The sequence below is a fragment of the Bufo bufo genome, chromosome 5, assembly GCF_905171765.1.
Source record: "Bufo bufo chromosome 5, aBufBuf1.1, whole genome shotgun sequence".
Taxonomy (NCBI): domain Eukaryota; kingdom Metazoa; phylum Chordata; class Amphibia; order Anura; family Bufonidae; genus Bufo; species Bufo bufo.
The window spans coordinates 527,698,130-527,711,461 of NC_053393.1; the positions used below are offsets into that span (position 1 = coordinate 527,698,130).

Sequence of the window (13,332 nt, forward strand, 5' to 3'; positions counted from 1 at the left end):
GGGAGAAACAGAGCATTGCATCCTGTTACTAAGGACGCTGTTGCGTCACCAAGGGGTGTGGCTCAGCAGCACATCTCCCCCAGTGCGGCTGTGCCAAGGCTGAGGATCGCGCCGCTGGAGCCCAGACAGGTACTTTTTTTTTTTTTTTTTTACAGATACTCACCCATTTTTCTCCCCTGCTTCATCCAGTGCTGAGCTCTGGTCCTCCTGCTGACACCATCTTCTAGGCTGCAGTGTTGCTGCTCTTTGCACACAGGTCACTACTGCAGCCAATCACTGGCCTCCGCAGTGCATGGGTGCAGTCATTGGCTGCAGCAGTCACCTGTGTGCACAGAACGTCGCCACTGCAGGCAGGAAAACAAAGAGCGGTTGTGAGGACCAGAGCTCAGAACAGCAAAATACAGGGGAGAAAACAGGTGAATATTTCATTTATACTCACCATGTCCCAACTAGTCACTAGGGTGGCCACTCAGACCACCCTAAAGTCGGACTTTACAACCCCACCCCCGACTCCACTAAAGCACGCCCCAATCCTGTTAGGCCACACACAGCCGACCGAGACTTAAAAGATTAAATGCAAAACCAACTTCAGGTCAGCTACAGGGGGTGACTTAATCTCTGCAGCTCATGCTTAGACAGCACAGTGCTGTTGTCTGAGCGCGAGCTGTTAAAAAGGACACCCCTAGGTCCGTCGAGGCCCTGCGCCGGATGGAGGACAGAGGGTCAGAAAGCCAGACTGTCCGGCCTAAAACCGGACCTCTGGCCATCCTACTAGTCACTATGAGAATGTACTGTTTCAATTGATCTGAAAGCATAGTATAAGTGTTTGCCTTTTAACTTTCTCTACATGATAAATGTCATTTGCTGAAGTGACATAACCCCTTTAAAAAAAAGTTAACTAAATTGATAATAAAGGCATGGAAAGGGAATGCATGGGAAATCACTCCTGATCTATTAGGAAGATTTATGAAAACTGTTTTAAAATTGTGATTCTTTACAAAGGGAAATTTACACAAGCAAAATTGATTTCCATTGTTCTGCTCAGTTCCAGGAGCAGAGCAACGAAAATGATGGAAGTGCCAGGTGTGCACATAATTGAACCAAATGGGATCCATTCGGGAGTCCATTTTTTTTAGTGGAGAAAAAAATTCCTGCGTCAAGGACATTTCTCTCCGGAAACTGTGATGGAGGCCCCGAACTGAGTCTCCAATGCAGATGTGAACGCTTACTTGTGTAGAAAGTAGTGATTTGTTATACGGCATCTGTCAGCAGTTTTGTCCCTATGACACTGTCTGACCTGTTACATGTGCACTTGGCAGCTGAAGGCGTCTGTGTTGGTCCCATGTTCATATGTGCCCCCCGCATTGCTGAGAAAAATGATGTTATGATATATGCAAATGAGCCTCTAGGAGCAACGGGGGCATTACCATTACACCTAGAGCAGACATCCCAACCTGCAAAAACAAATTTCAGGGAGCTTTTTTTTTTTCTTTCACGAACTTTTTATTACATTTTCCAAACATATGCAGTATCTGCACACTTTGCTCTATGGTGTGGAGGACTGGGCTCATCACCCTGCCACAAATTATCATATTTATGTATATGATTAAAGGGATTCTGTCCCCACCTATAAGCCCTGTGAGCTAAACATCTGCTCATGTCCAGGGCAGCATTCTGATTTCTAAGGTGGCCTTATAAAAGCTATTTGTGGCTTTATTCTGCGGAAAAACAGGTTTTACTAACCTGTCAATCATTGAATTAAGGTGCCCAAGCAGGGGAGGTCTGTGGATGCATGGTGCCCGGCCGCACGTATCGCCGTTCGTGCCCAGCGCCGCCTTCTACTCCTCAGTGCCGCCTTTCCCTCCCTCCCCCTCCTCCCGCTTTGAGATCCCGCGCGTGCTTACAGGCTCAGCCTGATGCGCCGTTGCGGACTGCTGGCATCGGCCTCCTCTTGCACTGTGCGCACGTGCCGAGAAGGGGACACTGCTACAGGTTGCCGGAAAGGTTTACTGCGAGTAAACTAGAGATGGGAAGTTCGGATCTTTCACATGAACTGATTCATGAATTGAATCTTCGGTTCATTCGCTGAGCTGACATTCGCTGAGCAAGTGAACCGAAGCTTAGGTTGCGCAATGCGCATGCGCTGATGACGGAAGCTTGGATTCACTTGCTGACTCGCTGAGTCGGCTCTTGGTCTGAGTCAGGAAATTTATTCTTTAAAACCCTGTGTGTAATTATCTACCCCACTGTAGGAAAAAAACAAGCATCCAGGGGGTGTGAATTTAACACTGGGGTAAATAATATAATTAAAATGGAGGGTTAAATGTGTAAATGTATTTAAAAAAAATACATCTCTCTCAATAGTTCTATAGCTACTGAATGAGACAGAAGAAGGGATGCCTTTAACATATATATCTCCTTGAGAAGCCAATTTGACCATAAAGGGTTAATTAAACCTGTAATCTAAACTCTGTGTCCTGTCACTTCTCTTATCTCTCTGCTCTACTATCAGTAAACCTTTCCGGGATCTAATAGCGGGAGACTCCCTGATCGTCCGGGAGACTTGAGATCCCTGCCTAGAGGCTCTGCTCTCTCTGCAACTGCTGCACTTTGATTGACAGGACCTGGCAGTGTAAACTTCATCACGTCTGGCCCTGTCAATCAAAGTGCAGAGGGAGTGGCAGTTACAGAGAGAGCAGAGCCTTTGGGTGTAACAGTAACGCCCCTGTTGCCCCTAGAGGCTCATTTGCATGTATTAAAACATCATTATTCTCAGCAATGCGGGCGCATATGAACATGGGACCAACACAGATACCTTCAGTTCATATGTGCCCGCATTGCTGAGAATAATGATGTTTTAATACATGCAAATGAGCCCCTAGGAGCAACGGGGGCGTTACTGTTACACCTAAAGGCTCTGCTCTCTCTGTAACTGCCACTCCCTCTGCACTTTGATTGACAGGGCCAGACGTGATGAAGTTTACACTGCCAGGTCCTGTCAATCAAAGTGCAGAGGGTGCAGCAGTTGAAGAGAGAGCAGAGTCTCTAGGTGTAATGGTAACGCCCCCGTTGCTCTTAGAGGCTCATTTGCATATATTAAAACATGATTTTTCTCAGCAATGCGGGCACATATGAACATGGGACCAACACAGATGTCTTCAGCTGCCAAGTGCACATGTAACAGGTCAGCCAGTGTCATAGGGACAAAACTGCTGACAGATGCCCTTTTAAGAATGTACTTTGGGTCATTTATAATAAGAATGGTCAACCTATGAATAGTGAATAAAAATAGGATTTAAGTAGCACCAACATATTCTACAGTGCTGTATACACAGATCACTCAGAGCAGTCCCTGTACCTGGTAAGGCTTACAATCTAATGTCCCTATCACAGAGACATATTAGGGCTGATTTCATAAAAAGTCGCCATCAGTCAATTTTTGTAGTGTGGCAGGAAATTGGTATGAAGATAGAAGATACGCACATGGACACATCATCGCCAATAATGAATAAGAAGTTACATAGATATGTGTGTATCCCAGGCAGCAACCACATCTGCTGGAAGTCTGGTCCAAGCATCTACCACTCTTTCAGTAAAATAATATTTTCTGTTTAAATGAAGATGGGGCAGGCACCACCTAATAAAAAATGTCCTATGGGTGCTGTCCGGCACGTAACAGACACCAGGCATGCAACAACAAAAAAGCTTTCCCTTGCACGGGATTTGATTGTTGCTGCGTTTTGTGGGGGCTTTCTCCACAGCAGGGTAAATAACCCCGGGTTGTTTGTTTTTCTGCTGTGGAATGTTTTTAGTGTTTTTAAAATTGACCCAATAAAGTTAGAATTCTCGGAGTGCATCCTTAGTTTGGCTTGATGTGTTCCTTTCTTTTTTTGTTGCATAAATAATATTTTTTGACATTTCTTTCTGATCTTCCCCTCCAACTAATTTCAGATCATGCCCCCTTGTTCTCGCGTTCAGATTCCTTTTCTACTTACACGTAACCCCAGAGAAGCCTGCGCACGATGTGATGTATCAGATCAGGATCTCAGCACTTACTATAGTTATACATATCAGATATAGGTTTCCTGAACCTGACCATTGTGACAGGACCAGAAAACGATCTCATGTCTCTATCCTGATGGCAATGTTGATGAAGAGAACGACTGGGCTGTTCAATTTCAGTATGTACAATCCTTTTTTCCTAGAAATATATGCTACCACCCAAGGTGTCTAGCAGTGGCGTAATCTACTGTCCCTATTGAGCACACACCTCCTGGCAGGATACATGTGTAGAGGTTGGAAAAAATGGCATACGGACAACAGCCATTTAAAATGTATGGTCAGTCTTAAGGTGCGTTCACATCTGCGCTACCTGATCTGGTCGTCTGTTATGGCGGAGGAACAGACTACCTTATTTCACCCGTATCCGCCATAGCCTAGTACTGCAGTTGACCGCAGGACCCTAATGACTATAATGGGATCCGGACGGTTTACAGCATGACGAGCAAATACCGCTGCATGCATTCGTTTTTGTCCAGCTAAAACCTGGCAGGTCAATGGGGTCCAGTGGTGAATGGCACTATCCGTTCAAAGCCGACAGTCTGTTCCTCTGCCGCAACATACTGCCGAATCAGTGAGCCCAGATGTGAAAGTAGTCTTAGATTACGTGTATAAAAGAGGATCTCTCCCCTCTCCTGACATGCTTGTTTTAACAACTACTTGCATTCCCCATGTAATAACGATTCTGAAGCATCTGTTCTTATGACTCTATGCTGTGCCATTCATCTTCGTTTCCTGCTAAAAGATATGAATCAATTACTAGCAATTTGCAATGAAGGGCCAGATGGGCGTTACCAGTTGGGGTTGTGTCCCTGCACAGTCTGACACTATCCAATCAGTGCACTCAAACTGGTAACACCCATCTGGACCACTGCAAACTGCTAGCAATTCCTTCATAACTTCTAGCAGGAATAACAGATTTAATGGCACGAGAGGTGAGAGGTCCTCTTTAAGTAGGAAGACTTATCTCTGATGGGTAAATGAAGCACTACCCGGGGGGACACCTGATACAAGACCTGCAGGACCTGTACCAGACACTAAGGAACATGAAAGATAAGGTTGCAAGGACATGGCTGTAACATGGAAGGGGAATTAATGAATGTTTGGTCAGGTGCTTGGGACACAAGGGAGTGGAGCAGGACCATCTATCCTAGGAGCGGACAGACTCTGTAGGCGGTGAGGTAGATCTTCTGGGCACTGAGCTCTTCTTTGCTTTGCCTAGTGTATGCATTTAAAGGGGTTGGCCACAATTTAGTTACTGTTGACCAATGTGCTCGTAAGATGATTACATGGCACTTAGTAATATGGTCTTTGTAGAAATTCTGTGCCATTTTCTATATTTCATAAGGTATGCCCCATTGTTTGCCAAGTCTTTTGTGCTGTCCACACAGAGGTCCTGTCCACAAAATGGCTGCCGACGGAGGGTCATGTGATCAGGCAAATCACCTCCTTGCGATGTCTCCTCTGTTCAGATACACTGCACCTGCCAGCTCCTCTTGAAATGGCGGGAGTTTAGTGCAGGTGCAGTGTGTCTGAACAGAGAAAACATCCCATGGAGGTGATTTGGCCGGTCACGTGACCTTCCATTAGCGGCCACCTTATGGACAGGACCTCTGTGTTGACGGCACAAGAAGATTTACCTAACAAGGGGACATGGCGTATAAAAAATATAGCAAACGACACAGAATATCAACATTGGCTATATGAGTTATTGCGATATAGTCATCATACATACACATTGGTCACAAGTAGCAAGAAAGTGGACAACCCCTTTAACTAATATCATGTAGTGCGTAAAAACCCTCCGTTGCAGTTTCGGATACGAATAATACTGTATACATAAAGTCCATCACAAAACTATCTTCTGTCATCAAAGGATATTCTTTGCCGGGCAAATAAACTGATGGTGAAGGAGAGAGGATTTATGAGTGAAGCTATTCCCGCAGTAGGAGCAGGAAAATGGTTTTTCCCCGGTATGAATTTTCTGATGCTCATTAACGTATTCTTTCCGCGAGAAATTCACGCCACAATCTGAACACGAAAAAGGCTTCTCTCCCGTGTGAGTTCTCTGGTGGCAAACAAGAGACGTTTTCCCAGCAAAATGTTTCCCACACTCCGAGCACCCATATGGCTTCTCCCCGGTGTGGGTTCTCTGGTGGCTTAGAAGACCGACTTTGTGTCTGAAGCATTTTCCACACTCGGAACAAGGAAACGGCTTCTCGCCGGTGTGAATCCTTCGGTGATCCAGGAGACTCCGCTTATGGATGAAGCTTTTGCCACATTCGGAGCACACGAGCGGTCTCTCCCCGGTGTGGGTTTTCATATGTATAGAAAGGCTTTTCTTCAGTTTGAAGCATTTTTGGCATTCAGGACATGGAAAGGCCTTTTTAACAGTGTAAACCGTGTTCTCGGAGATAAAGGTTGGAGCCGGGAGGACACATTCATCGGATTTAGGGTGCACCAGCAATTCAGTACTGTGAGGGATGTGGTCAATAATATCCGATGGAGATCTCCAGTACAAATCGGAAGTAAATGTAGCTGCGTAGAGTAGTGGGATACTGGGGATTACTTCTTGAACTTCCTGTGCGATTGCTTTATTGTCATTTAAACGTTCAGGAGACACAATTTCACGATTCTCTGTAGTTTTCTTGTCTTGTTCTGATAGAAATAAAAGAAACATATAGTGATGTTCAATTCTACAAAATGCATCAACTTACTAAGTACAGGGGTTGAGTAGGATTAGAAAAAATATGGCTGCTTTCTTTCAAAGACACTGCCACCCTTGTCCACAGTTTGAGACACAACCCACGGAGAGGTGTGGCCTCATTTCTGGAAGAAAGCAGCCATGTTTTTCTTATACTGAAAGCCTTTGAACTTAGAGAGCATCTATCAGCAGTTTTGTACCTATGACACCGGCTGACCTGTTACATGTGCACTCGGCAGCTGAAGACATCTGTGTTGGTCCCATGTGAAAAGTGATGTTTAAATATATGCAAATGAGGGGAGTTGCCTTTACACTTAGAGGCTCTGCTCTCTCTGCAACTGCGGCGCCCTTGCACTTTAAATGACAGGGTCAGGCAGTGATGTGATGACGTTTTAGAAGTGCAGAAGGTGCAGCAGTTGCAGAGAGAGCAGAGCCTCTAGGTGTAATGGCAACGCCCCCGTTGCTCCTAGAGGCTCATTTGCATACAGTCAGGTCCATAAATATTGGGACACCGACACAATTCTAACATTTTTGGCTCTATACACCACCACAATGGATTTGAAATGAAACGAACAAGATGTGCTTTAACTGCAGACTGTCAGCTTTAATTTGAGGGTATTTACATCCGAATCAGGTGAACGGTGCAGGAATTACAACAGTTTGCATATGTGCCTCCCACTTGTTAAGGGACCAAAAGTAATGGGACAATTGGCTTCTCAGCTGGTCCATGGCCAGGTGTGTGTTATTCCCTCATTATCCCAATTACAAATAAAAGGTCCAGAGTTCATTTCAAGTCTGCTATTTGCATCTGGAATCTGTCAACTTTCAAGATGAGATCCAAAGAGCTGTCACCGTCAGTGAAGCAAGCCATCATTAGGCTGAAAAAACACAACAAACCCATCAGAGAGATAGCAAAAACATTAGGCGCGGCCAAAACAACTGTTTGGAACATTCTTAACCCCTTAAGGACACAGCCTTATTTCACCTTAAGGACCAGGCCATTTTTTGCAAATCTGACCAGTGTCACTTTAAGTGGTGATAACTTTAAAACACTTTGACTTATCCAGGTCATTCTGAGATAGTTTTTTCGTCACATATTGTACTTCATGACACTGCTAAAATTGGGTCAAAAAAGTTAATTTTTTTGCATAAAAAAATACCTATTTTACCAAAAAATTTGAAAAATTTGCAAATTTCAAAGTTTCAGTTTCTCTACTTCTGTAATACATAGTAATACCCCCAAAAATTGTGATGACTTAACATTCCCCATATGTCTACTTCATGTTTAAATTATTTTGGGAATGATATTTTATTTTTTGGGGATGTTACAAGGCTTAGAATAAGTTTAGAAGCAAATCTTGAAATTTTTCAGAAATTTACAAAAACCCAATTTTTAGGGACCAGTTCAGGTCTGAAGTCACTTTGCGAGGTTTACATAATAGAAACCGCCCAAAAATGACCCCATTCTATAAACTACACCCCTCAAGGTATTCAAAACTGATTTTACAAACTTCGTTAACCCTTTAGGTGTTGCACAAGAGTTATTGGCAAATGGGGATGAAATTTGCGAATTTCATATTTTTGCCTAATTTTCCATTTTAACCCATTTTTTCCACTAACAAAGCAAGGGTTAACAGCCAAACAAGACTGTATCTTTATTGCCCTGACTCTGCCGTTTACAGAAACACCCCATATGTGGCCGTAAACTACTGTACGGCCTCACAGCGGGGCGTAGAGTGAAAGGTGCGCCGTATGGTTTTTGGAAGCCAGATTTTGCTGGACTGGTTTTTTGACACCATGTCCCATTTGAAGCCCCCCTGATGCACCCCTAGAGTAGAAACTCCATAAAAGTGACCCCATCTAAGAAACTACACCCCTCAAGGTATTCAAAACTGATTTTACAAACTTTGTTAACCCTTTAGGTGTTGCACAAGATTTAATGGAAAATAGAGATACAATTTCAAAATTTCACTTTTTTGGCAGATTTTCCATTTTAATATTTTTTTTCCAGTTACAAAGCAAGGGTTAACAGCCAAACCAAACTCATTATTTATGGCCCTGATTCTGTAGTTACAGAAATGCCCCATATGTGGTCGTAAACTGCTGTACGGGCACACGGCAGGGCGCAGAGGGAAAGGAACGCCATACGGTTTTTGGAAGGCAGATTTTGCTAGACTTTTTTTTTGACACCATGTCCCATTTGAAGCCCCCCTGATGCACCCCTAGAGTAGAAACTCCAAAAAAGTGACCCCATTTTAGAAAGTACGGAATAGGGTGGCAGTATTGTTGGTACTAGTTTAGGGTACATATGATTTTTGGTTGCTCTATATTACACTTTTTTGCGGCAAGGGAACAAGAAATAGCTTTTTTGGCACGTTTTTTATTTTTTTTATTTACAACATTCATCTGACAGGTTAGATCATGTGGTAATTTTATAGAGAAGGTTGTCACGGACGCGGCGATACCTAATATGTATACAATTTTTTTTATTTATGTAAGTTTTATACAATAACTTCATTTTTAAAACCCCAAAAAAAATTTAGTGTCTCCATGGTCTAAGAGCCATAGTTTTTTCAGTTTTTGGGCGATTATCTTGAGTAGGGTCTAATTTTTTGCGGAATGAGATGCCGGTTTGATTGGCACTATTTTGGGGTGCATATGACTTTTTGATCGCTTGCTATTACACTTCTTGTGACGTAAGATGGCAAAAAATGGCTTTTTTTACACCGTTTTTATTTTTATTTTTTTACGGTGGTCACCTGAGGGGTTAGGTCATGTGATATTTTTATAGAGTCGGTCGATACGGACGCGGCGATACCTAATATGTATACTTTATTTTTATTTATGTAAGTTTTACACAATGATTTCATTTTTGAAACAAAAAAAATCATGTTTTAGTGTTTCCATAGTCTAAGAGCCATAGTTTTTTCAGTTTTTGGGCGATTATCTTGAGTAGGGTCTAATTTTTTGCGGGATGAGATGACGGTTTGATTGGTACTATTTTGGCGTACATGCGACTTTTTTCATCACTTTTATTACCTTTTTTGGGAAGTAAGGTGGGCAAAATTAAAATTTTCTCATACTTTTTATTTTTTTATTTTTATGGCGTTCACCATGCGGGGAAAGTAACATGACCGTTTTATAGATCAGGTCGTTACGGACGCGGCGATACCTAATATGTGTAGTGTATTTATTTATTTTTATTCAGTGATAAATGTTTTTTTTTTATCTTAACTTTTTTCACCTTTTTTGTTTACATTTTTTTGACCCAGACCCACTTGGTTCTTGAAGATCCAGTGGGTCTGATGTCTGTATAATACAGTACAGTACAATATATATTGTTCTGTACTGTATTTTACTTACACTGAACAGATCTATGCTTTTAGCATAGATCTGTTCAGCACCATGGACAGCAGGACGCCTGAGCAGGCGTCCTGTTGCCATGGGAACCTTCCCCGTCTGCCACAACTTCGCAGACGGGGAAGGGTGAGTACGGGGCTTCGGGGGGCTCTCTCCCTCTCCATCGGGGGGCTGCAAAGGCACAGCAGCCCCCCGATGGGAGAGGGAGGGAGCCCCTTGACCCTGACAGTTAACCTTTTCCATACCGCGGTCCGTACGGACCGCGGTATGGAAAGGGTTAAACGGCTGACATCTGCACAGATGTCAGCCGTTTATACCAGGGTGTCAGCAATGTGCTGGAACCCTGGTATACCCACTAGAAGCCAACGAATTTTCAAGGGGAGGCGGGCGGGGGATCGCGATCCCGCCTCCCGCAACGCCCCCACCGCCTGCGACACCCCCCCTGCACCACCCGCCGGCATCAAATCGTGCAGGGGTGCAGGGGGGGGTGCAAAATCTTGATTTTAGGCACTCTAAAGTTTCTGATCCCCGCGGGGATCAGAAACTGCAAAAAGCGCAGCAAACCGCAGGTCTGAATTGACCTGCGGTTTGCTGCGATCGCCGACATGGGGGGGGGTCACATGACCCCCCCTGGCGTTGTGACAGGATGCCGGCTGAATGATTTCAGCTGGCATCCTGTTCAGATTAACCCCTGGGGCGCCGGAATGCCTATTTAAAGTTAGGACGTACCGGTACGTCCTGTGTCCTTAAGGACTCAGGAAATAGGGCGTACCGGTACGTCCTGTGTCCTTAAGGGGTTAAAAAGAAGGAACGCACCGGTGAGCTCAGCAACACCAAAAGACCTGGAAGACCACGGAAAACAACTGTGGTGGATGACCGAAGAATTATTTCCCTGGGGAAGAAAACACCCTTCACAACAGTTGGCCAGATCAAGAACACTCTCCAGAAGGTAGGTGTATGTGTGTCAGAGTCAACAATCAAGAGAAGACTTCACCAAAGTGAATACAGGGGGTTCACCACAAGATGTAAACCATTGGTGAGCCTCAAAAACAGGAAGGCCAGATTAGAGTTTGCCAAACGACATCTAAAAAAGCCTTCACAGTTCTGGAATAGAGTTGAGCGAACACCTGGATGTTCGGGTTCGAGAAGAAGTTCAGCCGAACTTACCGGAAATGTTCGGGTTCGGGATCCGAACTCGACTCGAACTTCGCCCCGAACCCGAACCCCATTGAAGTCAATGGTGACCCGAACTTTTCAGCACTAAAAAGGCTGTAAAACAGCCCAGGAAAGAGCTAGAGGGCTGCAAAAGGCAGAAAAATGTAGGTAAATCCCCTGCAAACAAATGTGGATAGGGAAATGAATAAAAATAAAATAAATAAAAATTAACCAATATCAATTGGAGAGAGGTCCCATAGCAGAGAATCAGGCTTCACGTCATAGCAGAGAATCAGGCTTCACGTCACCCAAAACTGGAACAGGCCACTGTCAGATATTTAGGCCCCGGCACCCAGACAGAGGAGAGGTTCATTCAACTTTGGGTTGCCCCGCAATATAATGGTAAAATTTAAAAAAGAGGATTGAATCAAGTGCCCTGGAGTACAATAATATATGGTTAAGGGGAGGTAGTTAATGTCTAATCTGCACAAGGGATGGACAGGTCCTGTGGGATCCATGCCTGGTTCATTTTTATGAACGTCAGCTTGTCCACATTGGCTGTAGACAGGCGGCTGCGTTTGTCTGTAATGACGCCCCCTGCCGTGCTGAATACACGTTCAGACAAAACGCTGGCCGCCGGGCAGGCCAGCACCTCCGAGGCATCAAAGGCTAGCTCTGGCCACGTGGACAATTTGGAGACCCAGAAGTTGAATGGGGCCGAACCATCAGTCAGTACGTGGAGGGGTGTGCACAGGTACTGTTCCACCATGTTAGTGAAATGTTGCCTCCTGCTAACACGTTCCGTATCAGGTGGTGGTGCAGTTAGCTGTGGCGTGGTGACAAAACTTTTCCACATCTCTGCCATGCTAACCCTGCCCTCAGAGGAGCTGGCCGTGACACAGCTGCGTTGGCGACCTCTTGCTCCTCCTCTGCCTTCGCCTTGGGCTTCCACTGGTTCCCCTGTGACATTTGGGAATGCTCTCAGTAGCGCGTCTACCAACGTGCGCTTGTACTCGCGCATCTTCCTATCGCGCTCCAGTGCAGGAAGTAAGGTGGGCACATTGTCTTTGTACCGGGGATCCAGCAGTGTGGCAACCCAGTAGTCCGCACACGTTAAAATGTGGGCAACTCTGCTGTCGTTGCGCAGGCACTGCAGCATGTAGTCGCTCATGTGTGCCAGGCTGCCCAGAGGTAAAGACAAGCTGTCCTCTGTGGGAGGCGTATCGTCATCGTCCTGCGTTTCCCCCCAGCCACACACCAGTGATGGGCCCGAGCTGCGTTGGGTGCCACCCCGCTGTGAACATGCTTCATCCTCATCCTCCTCCACCTCCTGCTCATCCTCGTCCTCCTCGTCCTCCAGTAGTGGGCCCTGTCTGGCCACATTTGTACCTGGCCTCTGCTGTTGCAAAAAACCTCCCTCTGAGTCACTTTGAAGAGACTGGCCTGAAAGTGCTAAAAATGATCCCTCTTCCTCCTCTTCCTCCTGGGCCACCTCCTCTTCCATCATCGTCCTAAGTGTTTCCTCAAGGAGACATAGAAGTGGTATTGTAACGCTGATAACGGCGTCATCGCCACTGGCCATGTTGGTGAAGTACTCGAAACAGCGCACACAGGTCTCGCATGGAGGCCCAGTCATTGGTGGTGAAGTGGTGCTGTTCCGCAGTGCGACTGACCCGTGCGTGCTGCAGCTGAAACTCCACTATGGCCTGCTGCTGCTCGCACAGTCTGTCCAGCATGTGCAAGGTGGAGTTCCACCTGGTGGGCACGTCGCATATGAGGCGGTGAGCGGGAAGGCCGAAGTTACGCTGTAGCGCAGACAGGCGAGTAGCGGCAGGAGGTGAATGCCGGAAGCGCGCACAGACGGCCCGCACTTTATGCAGCAGCTCTGACATGTCGGGGTAGTTGTGAATGAACTTCTGCACCACCAAATTCAGCACATGCGCCAGGCAAGGGATGTGCGTCAAACCGGCTAGTCCCAGAGCTGCGACGAGATTTCGCCCATTATCGCACACCACCAGGCCGGGCTTGAGGCTCACCGGCAGCAACCACTCGTC

The 13,332-nt window shown here is 45.6% G+C and overlaps 1 protein-coding gene across 2 annotated transcripts in view; it reads right to left on the reverse strand.

The window, feature by feature from the left end:
- Positions 1–5,632: 5,632 nt before the first annotated feature.
- LOC121000627 (gastrula zinc finger protein XlCGF26.1-like) overlaps positions 5,633–13,332 on the reverse strand; it is a 63,742-nt gene continuing 56,042 nt past the window's right edge. For both annotated transcript variants that reach the window (XM_040431191.1, XM_040431192.1), the window contains exon 6: positions 5,633–6,717. In XM_040431191.1, the coding sequence (XP_040287125.1) occupies positions 5,930–6,717 (788 nt within the window). In that variant the 3' untranslated portion in view covers positions 5,633–5,929. The remainder of the gene's footprint in view (positions 6,718–13,332) is intronic.